Source organism: Canis lupus, chromosome 34 (assembly GCF_011100685.1).
Source record: "Canis lupus familiaris isolate Mischka breed German Shepherd chromosome 34, alternate assembly UU_Cfam_GSD_1.0, whole genome shotgun sequence".
NCBI lineage: Eukaryota > Metazoa > Chordata > Mammalia > Carnivora > Canidae > Canis > Canis lupus.
Genome location: NC_049255.1, coordinates 21,083,296 through 21,098,639, shown reverse-complemented (window position 1 = coordinate 21,098,639; position 15,344 = coordinate 21,083,296). Strand labels below are relative to the sequence as shown.

At 38.3% G+C, this 15,344-nt stretch overlaps 1 protein-coding gene across 11 annotated transcripts in view; it reads right to left on the bottom strand.

The window, feature by feature from the left end:
* Nucleotides 1–15,344, bottom strand: part of LOC478670 (LIM domain containing preferred translocation partner in lipoma) — a 603,162-nt gene that overhangs the window by 244,969 nt on the left and 342,849 nt on the right. For 10 of the 11 annotated variants that reach the window (XM_038583676.1, XM_038583674.1, XM_038583673.1 and 7 more), the window contains one exon: nt 9,076–9,765. In XM_038583676.1, coding sequence (XP_038439604.1) covers nt 9,076–9,765 — 690 coding nt within the window. Of the gene's footprint in view, nt 1–9,075; nt 9,766–11,092; nt 11,243–15,344 lie in introns of those variants that run through there. The other variant, XM_038583679.1, reaches the window with a different exon arrangement.

Here is a 15,344-nt window from a genome sequence, read left to right as displayed (position 1 = left end):
ACAGCGATAAATATTGCAGAGGGGAAGTAAAGGTAGATAAGGGCATTTTAGGGCAGGGGAGGTATTTTTTGTAGCGTAGTCAGGGAAGACATCTCCAGCAAAGTAGCATTTCAATAAAGTCCTGTAGGAGGTAAGAGAATAGAACATGTGGATATCTGGAGAAAAGCATTCCAGGCAGGTCAGCAAAACAAGGGCCCTGAAACGTGTGTGCTTGCATGGAGCGTGGCTAGAACAGGATGACGGAGGGAAAGATATATAAAGTCAGGGAGTTAATAGGGAGAAACAAAGTGGGGTCTTGTAAACACTGTGCCTGCTTTTCTTAAGGGGACGCAGTTGAGATGGGAAGCTGCTGGAGAGTTTTGAGCAGGAAAGTGAAACAATATAGCCTTCCAGGATCACTCTATGTGGAGAATAGGGCAAAGTGGGACCAGAGTGGAAAAGATAAAGCAGTAGGTGGCCATGCAATGACTCGGGCAAGGTGGGGCAGGGCTTCAACCACAGTTCGGGCTGAAAAGGTGGTAAGGGATAACATTTTGGATCCACTAACAAGAGCAGTTCAAGTAGACCACAGCAAGAGAAAAAACTATAATGATGTAGGCTGGGACATTAACCTCAGTGACAAAAACAGAGTGCATCTAAATGAAGATTAATCTACTGGCAACACAAGCTAGGATCTAAAGACTAGATGAGATTGGGAACACAGAATTAAAAGAAAACAAAACAAAACAGAACACCAATAAGAACACACCCATTTAAAAAAAAACACATTAACAATTCTCACTAATGGGAATTGTATGCAAATTCACATCAATTCGGTAACTCATGTCCTTTCACTTACTGATGGATTGATGGATTCATGCGTTCATGAGTTCCTGTTACAGGTGCTGTACCATGTTAGGTATATAAGAAACAAAACTAAAGTAGACACGGGTCACACCCTTGAAGAACAGAAATGTCTACTTGAAGAGACTGACATATAATGTGATGAAAATCCAATATGATGAAAATCCAATGGGAGATGTGGAAAAATTAGAATGCTCATGCACTGCTGGTGGGAATGTAAAATGGTATAACCCCATTGGAAAGCAGTCCAGCAGCTTTACAGAAGGTTATCTTGAACTTAGATTAGGGCACAGTTTCAACTGCTTAAATCTTCATATAATATTGACTGAATCTTGGGGTTCAAATAATGTTAAATACATGTTATGTCTCAGAAATACAACTCTAAAGTTGTATTCTCTCAACTTCTGGGTCCAAGGGATGTTTGATATTTGAATATCTACTATGAAAATGGAAGCAAGTGCTATGGAATAGAAAAATTCTGGGCTAACAGCAGTCAGAAAACCCACCTTCTCACCTTATCTCTGGTATTTGTTATTAGTAGGATACCAGGCAAGTTGCCTCTGGACATGATAAAGAGTTTTCCACATATATGAAAATGCCGAATTTTATAAGTGGTTATAAAAATGTTACATGTTATTATTACATATTTCAAAATGATATTTTAAATAAGTAACCTAAAGTAAACCAAATTTATTTTCTGAAGAATATTCACTGAACTCCAAGGATAAAATAGAGCAAACACCATATTATTTGCCAAGACTATATCTAAAAGTTGAGTTTTCCAAATTCCAGAAAATCAAAGAGCTAAACTAACTAGTAAATCTTTATTACTGAGACATTGGCACTTTTAGAAAAGTCAACTATTTGACTTTCACTATGGGACTATTTCCTAATACCCTGTGCATAAAATCTTTAAAAGTTGTTATACTCACCACTAATCATTACATGTCAACAATGGGCAAACTTCTTTGTTTGCTGGGGAAAAGAACAACTATAATCTCTCCTCTGAGACAGGACAGTATGAGTGCTTGCAGCTGGCCAAGAAAAAAAAAATTGAGATTTCTAGAGGGACATTATCATTTAGTTGAGTAGTTCTTATATTATAGAACTGAAATAGAACAAAGATAAAACACTGGTAAACTGAAGGGAGTTCTCTTAGTTGTACAAATGCAAAAAATTACATATTGTTAGAATCACTTGTTGAAAGTGATTTATTTAATTTTCTAAAAAGATTAAGGATCAGGGGTATTTCTAAACATCTAAATCCCTGAAGAAATAGAATTAGTAAAATGAATAATGTTCACAGACATTTCTCAGTGTATGAAGACATCCATTTTGATGATAAATTTTAAATTCAGGAGAAGAAGAAATTATGCACTGAGTCAAAATCATATAGACCTTAAGAACAAGTCTTTCCACAGGAGGAACAACTGTGCATGAGACAGAACAAAGAACACTGAAATGGAAGCCATTTTCTGTGATTAAAAGAACTTTTAAAACTGATAGAGAGGTCTAAGGTAGGTGTAAGTTCCTTTTGGAAATAATTATCACATCTTTTAAAGATCCTTTATACTTCTGATCATACTTGTCTTGAGCCAATGCAGAGGAATTGTGGTATAAAAAGGCATTAGTTTTTTTTAATTAATTATTTTTTAAAAATTTATTTAAGTTCAATTTGCCAATATAAAGTATAACACCCAGTGCTCATCACATCACTGAAATGTACCACATACTAGTTATACAACTAACTCTTCAAATCCTTGTAACACTTCTAGCTTCTGTGTTCTTATCTGTAAATTTTAGGAGTTATGATATAATAATTCTGAAGTTGACTTCTGACAGTTTGGGTATGCTAGTAAAGAGAAGCGGAGGGTGAAGGTTTATTATTTTTTCGAATTTACATTCTTCAGGTTTGTGAGAAACTGTTTTTTCTTCAGCCAAAAAGCACATCTTCCAAATACAGGAAGTTGATAGACTGTTATCCATAACAGAAATAAACAATTAAATCAACAATTTATTCGCTGATGAAATGGTTAGGTAAAAAAGCCAAAGGAGTCTTAAATAGGCTCGTAAAACTGTTAGATTTAACAAAGTCATATGATACAAGGTCAATACAAAAAAAAAAAAAAAAAAAACAACCCAAAAAACTACCTATGAACAGGCAACAACTACAAATTGAAATTTTTAAAAAATATCATTTACAATGGCATTCAAAATGTGAGATGCTTAGGAATAACTTAAAATGTGTGTAAAACTATATTATGCTGTTGAGAGAAATTAATAAAAATAGAAGTCAAATGAGAGACATACCATGTTCATGTGTTAGAAGACAACATCGTTACAATATAAACTCTTTTCAAATTGATCCATAGATTCAACAAAGTCTGAAACTAAATCACAGCAGGCTATTTGGGGAAACTGAGAAGCTGATGCTAAAATTTATAAGGAAATGGAAAGGACTTAGAATAATGGTAACACTTTCAAACGAACAAAGATGGAAAATTTGCACAGCCTGATTTCAAAATGTACTATAAAAATCAATGATAAAGGTAGTGTGGAATTGACTTAAAGATATGTAAATTAGTGTAATGGAAGAGAGAGTCCACATAGACCCCCACATATGTGGCCAATTGATTTTTGTCAAATGTGTCTAGGGTATTCAATGGAAGGGAAGTCTTTTCAACAAATTGTGCTGGAAAACACTGCATATGCCATTGGGGGAAAATGAATTTTAACCTTATCTAACATTATACAAAAAAAAATTAACAAGGAGCGAATTATATCCCTAAACTTACCTATATGTACATTTTTTCAAAAAAGAATACAGCCTTTGTTACCATGAAGAGGCAAAAATATAAGGAAAAGAAATATAAACTATAAAAGGATAAAAGTGATAAACTGAACTGGATCAAAATTAAAAACTCCTGCTCTTCAGAAAAAGACATCAAGGAAATGAAAAGCCAAGTCACAGACCTGGAAGAAATATTGCTAATGCATATACCTAAGGATTCATATCCAGAATATACAAGGTATACTTATAACTCCCAATAAAAAGAAGCAATTCAATCAAAAAATGGGCCAAGAATTTGATGACACTTCATAAAAGAACATAAATGATGGCCAATAAGTGCATAAATAATAAACATCCCACATCATTAGTCAAAAGGGAAATGTAAATAAAAACCACAATTAGATAAATTATTATAAAATGTAAATAGCTAAAATTAAGAAGACTGACAAGTGTTGCCAGGACTGAGGACCAACTGGACCTCTCATACTTTGTTGATGAGAATATAAAATGGTGCATTAAGGAAAAAAATTTTTGCAGTTTCTTATGAAGTTAAATAGTTAACCATATGACTCAGAAATCCCTCTGCTAGGTATTTTATAAGAGGAATAAATACTATGTCCATACAAAAACCAGTACATGGATATTCAAAGTAGCCTTATTCATAATTCAAAATGAAATTAAAAATGTGTCCAAAGAAGTTAATGAATAAACAAAATGTAGCATACCCATACAATGGAACACTGCTTAGCAATCAAAATGAATGACTACTGATATGCATAATGACATAAATGGATCGCAAAAATATATATATATATATATATTTATATATTTTATATATATATATATATATACTATATATATATATAGTGAGTGAAAGAAGCTCAGACACAGGAGTGCATACTATATGATTCCATTTATATGGAATTCTGAACAGAGGAAAATAACCTATACTGGAAAGCAGAATGGTTACCTGGGGCTGAGGGTAAAGGGGAGTGAATGTCACAGGCCATGATGAAGCTCTGTGGGGTGGTTGAAATGGTCTCAAGATTGTGGTGGTGGTTACACAGGTGCATACCTATGTCAAAGGTTCACTGTTATATGCTTTTAAAATAGACACACTTCATTGTACTTAAATTAAACCTCAAAGGGTTGATTAAAGAATATGAATCAACAAATTCCATGGACATTTGGCAAGTGGGGAAAACAGGAAGACCGTGTACATAATAGCATACATATACTCACGCATATTCCAGAAGGAATGTAAAATGTTAGCATAATGGTGAGTGTGAGAAATTAGGTAACTACTTTGGATCCTGAGTTGCTGATGATACTATCTGAATGTTTGAAATACTACTCTATCAATGTTCTCAAATATTTTCTGAATCTTAACAAATTAAGACTGACCCCAAAAGTCCACTGCCTTCAGTCTCTTCTCTGTACTATTAAGTATCCCCTAGATTCAAAAGCTAAATGAAAAGCAGTGATTTGTTCTAACTCTGGATATGAAAAACTTCGTGTTGGGATTTATTGAAAAATGTTTTTTTGATCTCCACACTCTCACCAGCATGAAGGGTTTTCCAAGAAGATGTTAACAGTAGATGATTTTAGAATTTAACCAACCCCCAGACTAGGTGGGTCCCCTCAGTTTTCCTGGGATGCACAGCATCAGTGCCTTTCACACACTGTGGGGCCATTTGTCTTTAATGAACTGAGACTGGCACAGATTAGGCTGATGGCAAAGAAAGGAGTATAAGGCTGCCCTGCCCTTGGGTCATTATGTACCCAAGAGTGATAACCAGCCTCTAGGTCTTGGCTCCAGCGCTTTCACACTGATTCTTCTTATCTGAATATTAGAGAAAACACACATCCCGCCTCACTAGTGTGTGGAGATAATGCAAGGACAAGAGTTCTGTGAACTGCACAGCAGCTAGGAGCTTTTATAAAGGAGCCAAAAGAAAAGATTCCGCTGTGTCTTTAAGAGGATTTCCAGTGGGAAAAGGAATATTTCTCTCTTATAAAGACTTGCTTATAACAATATTTTTCAAGGAACTCAGCTCAGATGGTCCAGGAAACACATTATGGTCGACTGCAGCATGCAAATTCACTGCTCAGCACATTATGGGAACATAAATATAATCATGATCCCCCGCACTTTGCAGGTTCTCAGGCTGTCTCCTTCCTTTCTGCATTTTTTCCTGTCTTTCCTCTCCTTTTCTTTCCCCTTCTACTTTCTCCTCTTCTTTCCTATTGGAAGGATATTAAAGCAGCTCATCTCAGATATAGGGAAGATTTATGTCTTTCACTTTAACAAAAACAACAACTTTTTCCTTAATGGATCCAATGTCAAAATTCCTTCAAACTTCTCGATGTAACAAAAGAGAACTATCTTAAGGTATGAAGATACGTTTTCCACTAATGACTAAAAAAAACCCTCCAAAAAAACCAAAAAAAAAAGTGGAAATAAATGGGAGGCGGTAAGAAAGTCGAAGAGTCCTCACTTGGCAATTATTCAGCGCTTGGAAATTTCCAAGCCCTCTGCAATCATTAATTAATTAGGGAAGATGACGTTCCATTTTACGAAGGCTGGGAGCGTGACATAAAGAGGTCTAGAGTCTTTCCCCAAGCTGAAAGAGGAATGTCAAGGGAGGAATTGGGACTAGAATTAGGAGCTCATTTCTCAAGCCAGTAGTCACATCACTAAGCCACTCAGAGTCAATACTGGGACAATGAGCTCCTCTGTACACAGGTGCAGTTGAATACAGCAGTGTTCTGCTCAAAGACCAGCTATGGAAGAGCCCCCACACCCAACCCCTTGTGCCCCCACAACACACACAGGAAATATCTGTAGTTTTGTCGGCCTCTTTCCCCTTTCCCAAAACAGACAGATGGCTAAACACCAACCCCTAACCACTCCCCTTTATAATCCCAGCAAAAATAGACGATTTAAGTTTCATTTTTAAAATGCACAAGATGATGTCAAAATACAGGACACTCTCGAAAATAAATTTTCAAATGACAGGAAATCTACCGATAGCCAGAATGTGTAATAATGTAGTAGATCATCTTGAAGTAGATCATCTTACTCCAGTAAGAAGGAAAATGATGTTTTGTGCTTTCTGGTGCCTGGCTGATCAAAGCTGATTCCAGCACCCTGACTAGGCTGCTGATGGCCGACCAAATGCTAGTCATGTGGCTGGACCTGACAGCCTAGATCCAGGTCTTGCAGTGGGTGCTGATTTTTTCTTTCCCCCTACAGTGCTGGACTGGTTCAAAATGTTGAAGAATGACTATCTTCAGTGCTCTGTGACATGATGGGTAGACAGGACTGGCTCCGTACCTGTCACCAGATGATTCTCTCTACCTAGACATACTTTTACTTTGTCTTGCGTCTGTTTTCCCAGGTGGGGTGATGGGATCCTGAAACAACTCAAGGCTCATCTCTCTCCCTTGGGAACATCAGTCAAGCTGCTCTAGACAAGGCAACACTGCATGCCTAGATGAGCTTAAATGGTGATGGCAATTTTCCCAACCTAGGCTTTTCATCTTCCATAGGAGAATTTGTTTCACTTATATCCAAGTGAGGTAAAGTTGAATAACCCCATTTTTTTCTGACCTGGTTGTTTTCTGGTCCAAGAGGGACTACTGCACACGTGCTGTAATGATAACAAAGGCCAAGCCTATCCAGCTTGGCTATTTTCAATAAACTTTATTTAAAAACAAGGCAGGGATCCCTGGGTGGCGCAGCGGTTTAGCGCCTGCCTTTGGCCCAGGGTGTGATCCTGGAGACCCGGGATCGAATCCCACATCGGGCTCCTGGTGCATGGAGCCTGCTTCTCCTTCTGCCTATGTCTCTGCCTCTCTCTCTCTCTCTGTGACTATCATAAATAAATAAAAATTAAAAAAAAAAAAAAACAAGGCAAAACAAAAAAAACCCGAATAAAACTTTGCATGGAGAGATTTTGAAAAGAAAGGTCTTCCAAGAGTAATGTTCCAAAAACACGTAGCATTCGGACTTGGAGAATAACTTTGGCTAGTCAGCTTTCATGTAATGAGCCTTCATAAGGTGAACGGGTGGGTGCCTCCAGCTACTCACAGGCTCTACCAGGAAGGATTCTTTTCCTCTCAAGAACCTAAAATTCCTTTGGAACATACTTAATAGAGCAGACACTTTCATGTGAGAATCGTGATTTAGTAAATACCTTATCTAGAGAGCAAGGACCTGACAAATTTTTGGTATAATTTTGAAAATGTGAATAAGTATGCCTGGGAATTGACAATCTCAAATGGGTAAAAGAATTGCTCACACACACACACACACACACACACACACACACTTCCATAATCCATCTCAATAATTACCATTTAACTTCCAGCTAATCAAGGGCTCTCCAGTTTCTGAATTTTCATAGCTCTAAAAGGGTGGGCTCAGTTCCAACCCAATAACTGGAAACTAGCTTGGTTTCTCCCTCACATTCCTTCCAAGTAGATCACCTTGGTTCCTCTTGATAGGGTGGGAAGAAACATTATGTTGGTTCTAGTGCTCATGGAAAATCCAAGTTGTAGCTGAGTAGCTATGTGCAGTATTTTAACTATTCGCAGGAAGTAACTGAACATGTTGACTTAAAACGTATGCTTGCAATAAAATCCAACTACTGTCATAAACAATTTTTAAAAATTTCTTAATATCTTAAAGGCTGGAGAGGAAGATAATTCCTGAAGGATCAGTAATGCGGATGAACAAGAGGTAATAAACAAGTGCCAAGCTACTACAGCTCCTTCCCAAAGGAAACTAGACAAGGTGTCTGCATTATCTTGAATCCCCTGCATCTTACCTACCTCCTGCACTCTTGGATACTTGTTCTATCCCAGCAGCCCTAGGTTTGTCCTGCCGTAGGCAGAACCCAAAGCACCAACTTCGCTTGGGTTCTAACTGGCTTTACATGAGCCTGACCTGATAGCATTTCACCTAATGCTGCCTTATATACCTCTTACTTGCAATTCTGGGAATCTCTCACCCTTATTAAGATATGAGGTCCTGCAGATCTATTCAGATCCCAAGTAAATGTAACGTCTTAAGTGTGAGGAAGTTTCTTACCCACAGAGGGAAGTTTTGACGAACAGGAGACAAGAGCTAGAAGCTAAATTATTTTCCCTTCCTTTTCCTGAACAGACTGTCCTGATTTGTTCATATATAGTCTTTTGGAAGATGATCCTCAAAACTGAACAACTGGTTATTTTTGATACTAAACAGTAGCCTTACTGGTAACATAGCCCACATAGCATCTCCCCACTTTCCTGTTTCACTCATACTTCCCTGGGACTGAACATCCTAATGGCATAAAAGTAGCGTGTACACTTTTGCCCTAGGCTCTGCTTTCTGGGGAAAGCAGGCCAAGATACATACTCCTTCAGCCTCATTGCTACATTAATGAGCTCCCTACCTTTTGCTGCAGTGGTGATGCACAGGGTGCTGAAACTGGATCTGTGATATAGGTCTTCTTGGGACCAGCAACTGGATACATCCCAGCCGGGTTCTGGTTTCCTGTTCCAAAAGGAGGATACCCTTGTTCTCGCTTCCAGGTATTTGGGTGACCTTGTTGACCATAAGGCGGATCAGAGTCATTTTTGCCCCCATAGCCAGGCCCTGCTGGGCAAGAGGCTTCATAGTAACGACCTTGGTTGGGGGCATACCCATACCCAGGCTCAGGCTGAAGTCCTGGCGGTGGCATATAGGCATAATCCATGCCCCCCCGTGTGGAAGGAGGTGGGCACTGCCCAGAGATAGAAACTGGCTGAGTGTTATAGCCCTGGGGTCCTGGGCCTGTGCCATAAAATTGTCCTGATGAAGGAGCAGCCATGTAAAGAGAGCTGGGCTGAGCTGACTTCACTTGTACATTAAAGGTAGGCCTTGAAGGGGTGGACGCCGTTGTATAGGAGGCAGGGACCGGTGGAGGCTGGGGCTTTAGTGTTCCAATCGGTGCCACGGGGATGGGTCCAGCCTGGGGTGCAGGCTGGGGTTTCAAGGTAGACTTTTTGGTTGCTGTTAGAGGGGGTTGGTTTGGTATAACCATTCTTTTGTGTCCTGTGACAGGGGTGGAGACTGGAGGAGAGGCTGTCGAACTAGTAGAGCCCTGAAGTGGGAAAAAGGAAAAAAAAAAAAGGAGATTATTGTCAATGAAACATAAAAACACATATTAGTGACAGCTATTATTATCTCATATTAACTTTGCAAAATACAAATAAGGCATAGTTCCTGCCTTCTGAGAATTCACAAACTAACACAAAAATCATAGGCATTTTTGTGTACTAAAATGAACAATCGAAAAAAAAAAAACTTAAGGAAATGACTATATATCATTACACCAGAATGAAAAAAAAAAAAAAGCCAACCAAAAAGAGCAAAAGACTTATATACACTAAAAAGTAAAAATGCTGCTGAAATCAATTAAAGACATCAATAAATACAAAGACATCCTGTGCTCATGGATTGGAAGACTTAATATTGTGGAGATATTAATACTATCCAGAGTAAAGTACAGATTTAATACAATCCCTATCAAAATTCCAAAGGCATTTTTTTTTTATAAAAAGAGAAGTATATCAGCCTAAAATTCACATGGAATCTCAAGAGACTCTGAATAGCCAAAACAACCTTGAAAAAGAACAAAACTGTAGATCTCACACTGTGTAATTTCAAAATTTATTACAAAACCACCATAATCCAAACAGTATGATAGTGGCATAAAGACAAACACATAGACCAACAGACTAGGACAGAGAGTCCAGAAGCAAACTCTTGCATGCATGCACAATTAATTTCTGATGGGTTTCAAGATTCATTTGTTTGGGAAAGCATAATCTTTTCAACAAATGGTGCAGAAAACTGGATATGCACATGTAAAAGAGTGAAGTTGGACTCTTACTTTACACCATAAGCAAAAAGTAACCCAAAAATTTAGCCCCAAATATAAGAACTAAAACTACACTAGGTTCCCTGCATGGAGCTTGCTTCTCCCTCCGCCTGTCTCTGCCTCTCTCTCTGTCTCTCATGAATAAATAAATAAAATCTTTTAAAAAAGAAAAAGAAAGCAGAGGGGAAACAACAAAACAAAACTTCATGACATTGGCTTTGGCGTCTTTTTTGATATAACACTGAAAGCACTAGCAATAACAACAAAAATAAACTGAACAATGTGATCTCAATCAAATTACCAAAGACTTAGTCATCATTCAACTAAAAGGAGGTACCAGAGAAAGAGAAGGACCAGGCCAAGGAAAACAGAAAAAGAAAAGCAAAGAGAAACAAATACCCTGAGGACAACCAAGAAGATGCTAAATTTTAGATCACAGATTCCTGTCAAAGAGTGATTTTCCAAAGATAATTCAAATGCCGAATGCTCCTCCTTTTCTAGCTTTTCCATTTCTGTTGCATTCATTCATTCAATCCAGAACACTTACCGAATACCCTAAGAATGTTTAAGGACCAAAAGATGAAAAGATCTCACTGCCAAACTATGAGAGGCCTTGGTTAGGCTGGGGATAAATAAAGGCTCGGAGAAGGCTTGGAGATTTAAACTTCTGTCCTCCAGCATCAGGCTACTGGGGAATCTGCAAATATGCCAATGACAGAATGTTTTTATTTTACTCTGAGTTATTATTAGATCTGTTGCTATAACAAATGAATGACCACACCCTGATTTTGTTATTAATTTCCATGCAAATTAATGTATGCATCGATGGAGAGAATGCAGGGCCTTGTATTATTCTAGTGTCATTCATCCACGCCAAGCCACTAGAGATAAGGGGAAAGATGCCGCTAACTGCCTCTTCATGCCCATGTGTCTTCTTCATTACTCAAAGAATTGCAATTCTATCTAGGGTGACAGTGTGCCCAAACTTAAAATATGTCTCTTAACTACGTTGTAGATAGGAGTTGCCATGGGACACAGTTCTGACCAATGAGATATATACTAAGCATTTCTGGGAAAACTAAAACTCATCCTTACCTACTTTGCCAATTTCCTCTTTCTTGCCTGATATGTGGATGTGGGGTCCTAGACTGTGCAGCTATCTTTCCCCCTTTGTAATATGCAAGTCTATTGGCACACATATATAGCTTTCTGAAGATAGCCTTCTGGTGATCTACGCTGATCTGAAGATTAAAATTTGGTTACTTGGTTAACATATAGTAATTCTCAACTGGAGAGGAAACCACCTACTGACCAGGGAAGATTGGGAATGAGTGGGAATAACTTGATTGTCACAGTGATTAGGATATACTATTATTATTGTTACATGGGCAGACAGTAAAACACAGCATTGTCGAACCCAGATGGCAACAGTGCTCCTGATAAAAGATGACAGATTCTTTGGCCACTTTTCTTCTGCCAACCTACCTGTGAAGTTCCCAGATGTGAGCCAAGGACGTCACTGATCCCCTCTAGCATCTTTCCTCTACAACACTCTCCACTTCTTGGTTCAAATAACTGCTCTCCCCTTGGTCCCTTTGAGTCTGGAGGACACAACAACTTTGACTTTGCCTGCTCCAGATTATGGCTCTGTCCTTTCAGGCTTCACCCTATCCCAGTGGGCCTGTGACACAGTGCATTTATAAATCAATGTGCTACCATTTTTCTTGGGATCCTGACCATTACAGCTCTCTTTTCCACATTTTATTTGTCTCAAATTTCGTCTACTTTCCTAGGGAATTTGTAATTCTAGATTTAGTTCTCTAAGTTACAGGAGGCTGTTGAATACAGTTATCTTTTATTCCCCTCCCTCCTTTTCTGATACTAGCCTTTCAGGGGACAAACTTGCCATTTACTTTTGTAATTTAAGCAACTTGAGTAATCTTGTCTTGGCAGAGTCGCTCTTCCCTTCTGCAAGAAGATGGCTCCAATAGTACCCAAGAGAAAGAGATTCAGTTTCCTTTTTAGCAGCTTATTAAAATATATATCCTGAAGAAATTCCTACATAAATACACAATCAAGATCCTAACATTCTGTAGTAGAAAGCACAGTAGAGTCAGTTTGAACCTTAAAAAAAGGCAAAGTCAGGTGTTTTGTTTTTTTTTTTCCCCTAGTCAACCATGTCAGTCTTAAAAAAATGTCAGCATAGATGGAATTGAATATAAGAAGGAATAAAGCTTTTCTTTTCTTTGATGACTCAAGATCAGCAGAAACCCAGAGTTCCTATTTTGAACACTTTACAAACCCAACTATAAATGGAGACAGTGACTGAGCAACTGGCTAATGACAAGCATACACTCTGCTGCAGCTGTAAGGAAGCCTGCCCCCAGAGCAGATCCTTCAAAAGTCACAGATTTGAAAATGAAAGCCAATCACATTGATAAAATAAGCAAAAAAGACTTAATGTAGATCTAACTCTTTAGAAGCAACTTTTTCCAACAAATTTCTCTTTCTCTGTGGATACACACACACACACACACACACACACACACACAATTTAAACTTCCCTAACATCCTTGATGGCATGCATCAGGGCACAGATTCAGTAGCGTGGCTTTCTTCTAGGAAATACCTCGCCAGTAGAGCTCTCTTTGGGGGATGAGAAGGTTTCTCAAAACTTTATTATGAATTCTGCTGTGTATGTGCCGGCATGTTTCTGAGTACTTCCTATATCATAACTCTGTTAGTGAAAATAGCACATTTAGCTATATTTTTTTTCCTTTGCAATTTTACATTCTTTACCTCATTGGAGGTGGAAGGGGTAAAGAACAGGAATCATTTTAAAGCATATTTATTTATGTTCTTTATAGTTAAAGAAAGCTATGGCAACATTTTCCTGGCCCACATATTCAATTAAATACATAGTGAATCTTTTCTACTCACTGAATTAGTTGGCACTTCCGAGTATTTATTTTTGGCGTATCATTTCTTTTTTGTTTTGCAGAAATTCTTAAAGTTTTATCATTATTTAACATTTTTATTTTGAAAATCAAGCACATTTTATAATTATAATAATAATAATATATATATATCCCCCCGAGACTTGAATCTCTGTAACAGTCTTCTCGTGTGGTTATTTTTCCAATAATTATTCTCTCAAGATCTTTGACAAGAAAAGCTCTGTGAGGTTAATGGGAGAATGGTAACATCCTCGGATGAACAGTGAATGCATGTCTCCCTGTCCTTCAGGAGTTTCTAGTCTGGTAGAGGGGCGAATACAGAATCAGCTCCTGTTGAATGGATGTTCTCATTAATTGGCTGTGGCCATAAGACAACAACAGACAAGGAATGTTGAGAATGTCTCTCGTGCTCACCCTGTGGCGCAGGTCCTTGACTTGCTTTATGGCCAAGTCAGAATAATGTCTTATTCCTCAGTCTCTCTTGGCCCTGCCCACTCACTCCCTGAACACATCTGTACACACACACACACTCCCCTCCCCTAATCTACTACTTTGTCTTCTCTGGAACCCCTGATTACTTCTTACAGCCTGTACTTTACTCCAGTCTTGTTTTGTTTTCCCTACTATTCATCCTCATCACCATGTCCCTGAGCTATTTATTGCCATCAACTCACTCCACTTCTTTCTCACTTTCCTTCCTCAATAATGCCACAGTCATCTAACATGACCATATGAGCCTGATCCCAATTTGCAAATGACTCTGCCTTGTGTTGAACTCTTTTTATTACTCTACACTGTGTTTTTTTTTTAAATATATTTTACAAAGACTTTCCAGTCTAGTCCCTGCCTCCCTGTCCAGCCACCTCCTTCTTTCCACCATCACTCACATCACACTCCAGCAATTTTAGACTGATGCAGAGACTGGAATAGATCACACAGTTATGTCTGTACTCATATCTGTCAGCCAGGCCCTCCTTCTATAGTCTCTGATCTGTTCTATCCAACTCTCTACCACGTTGCTCCCCTGCTGCTCAAACATAGCCATCTGGGCAGTTGCTTACTTATTCTGCAAGTCTCAGATCAAATGGTGCATCTTCTGTAATGTCATTCCTGACTCCCCTGTAAGTATTTTGAGGTTTTTTTCTATGGTCCTTCAGTTATATACCCCATGAACTTTGTACATAACCTCATTAAAATGGTTACGTTACGGTGTTTTAATACTTGACTTGCATGTTTTAGAAGTTGGAAAGAAGTCAAGCTGTAAGATCTAGAAAGTCAAATTATCATGATCTCAAACAGACAGAGATTTGTCTTTTATAATAGATAATCCAGGAATAGGCAGCCAAGAACTAATATGTCTGCTCAACAGTGACAGCAGGGATTCAGGCTCTTTCTAGGTTTCTGCTAGAAGTACTTTACTAATCTTTCTTTCAAATTGCTACTGAGGACAGTCTTCAACATATTGCCCAATGGCCCCAGAATCATGATCCTTTTTATCTGATATAGGACCTCTTCTCTTCTCGCTCTCTCTCTTTATTAAGTCTTTCCAGGACCATAGACATAATTTAAAATGCCTTCTATGTTCTGAATATTCTTGAGTGCCTATCTCCAGAATTCAGCAATACTCTGAATACTAGGTCCAAATATTCAGCTGTTTATTTCACGGTCTGCTTGGATGTCTCAAATGCTCTTCAGGCTCAACACAGTAAAAACTGTTTCATCATCTTCCTTGAATCTGCGCTTATGCTTCTCGTCGTCTGGTTTTCTCATCCACACAGGTGTTGCTCAAATGAGAACACTAGGAGTCATTCTTGAGCCTCTCCCTCACATCCTCTTCAAGTA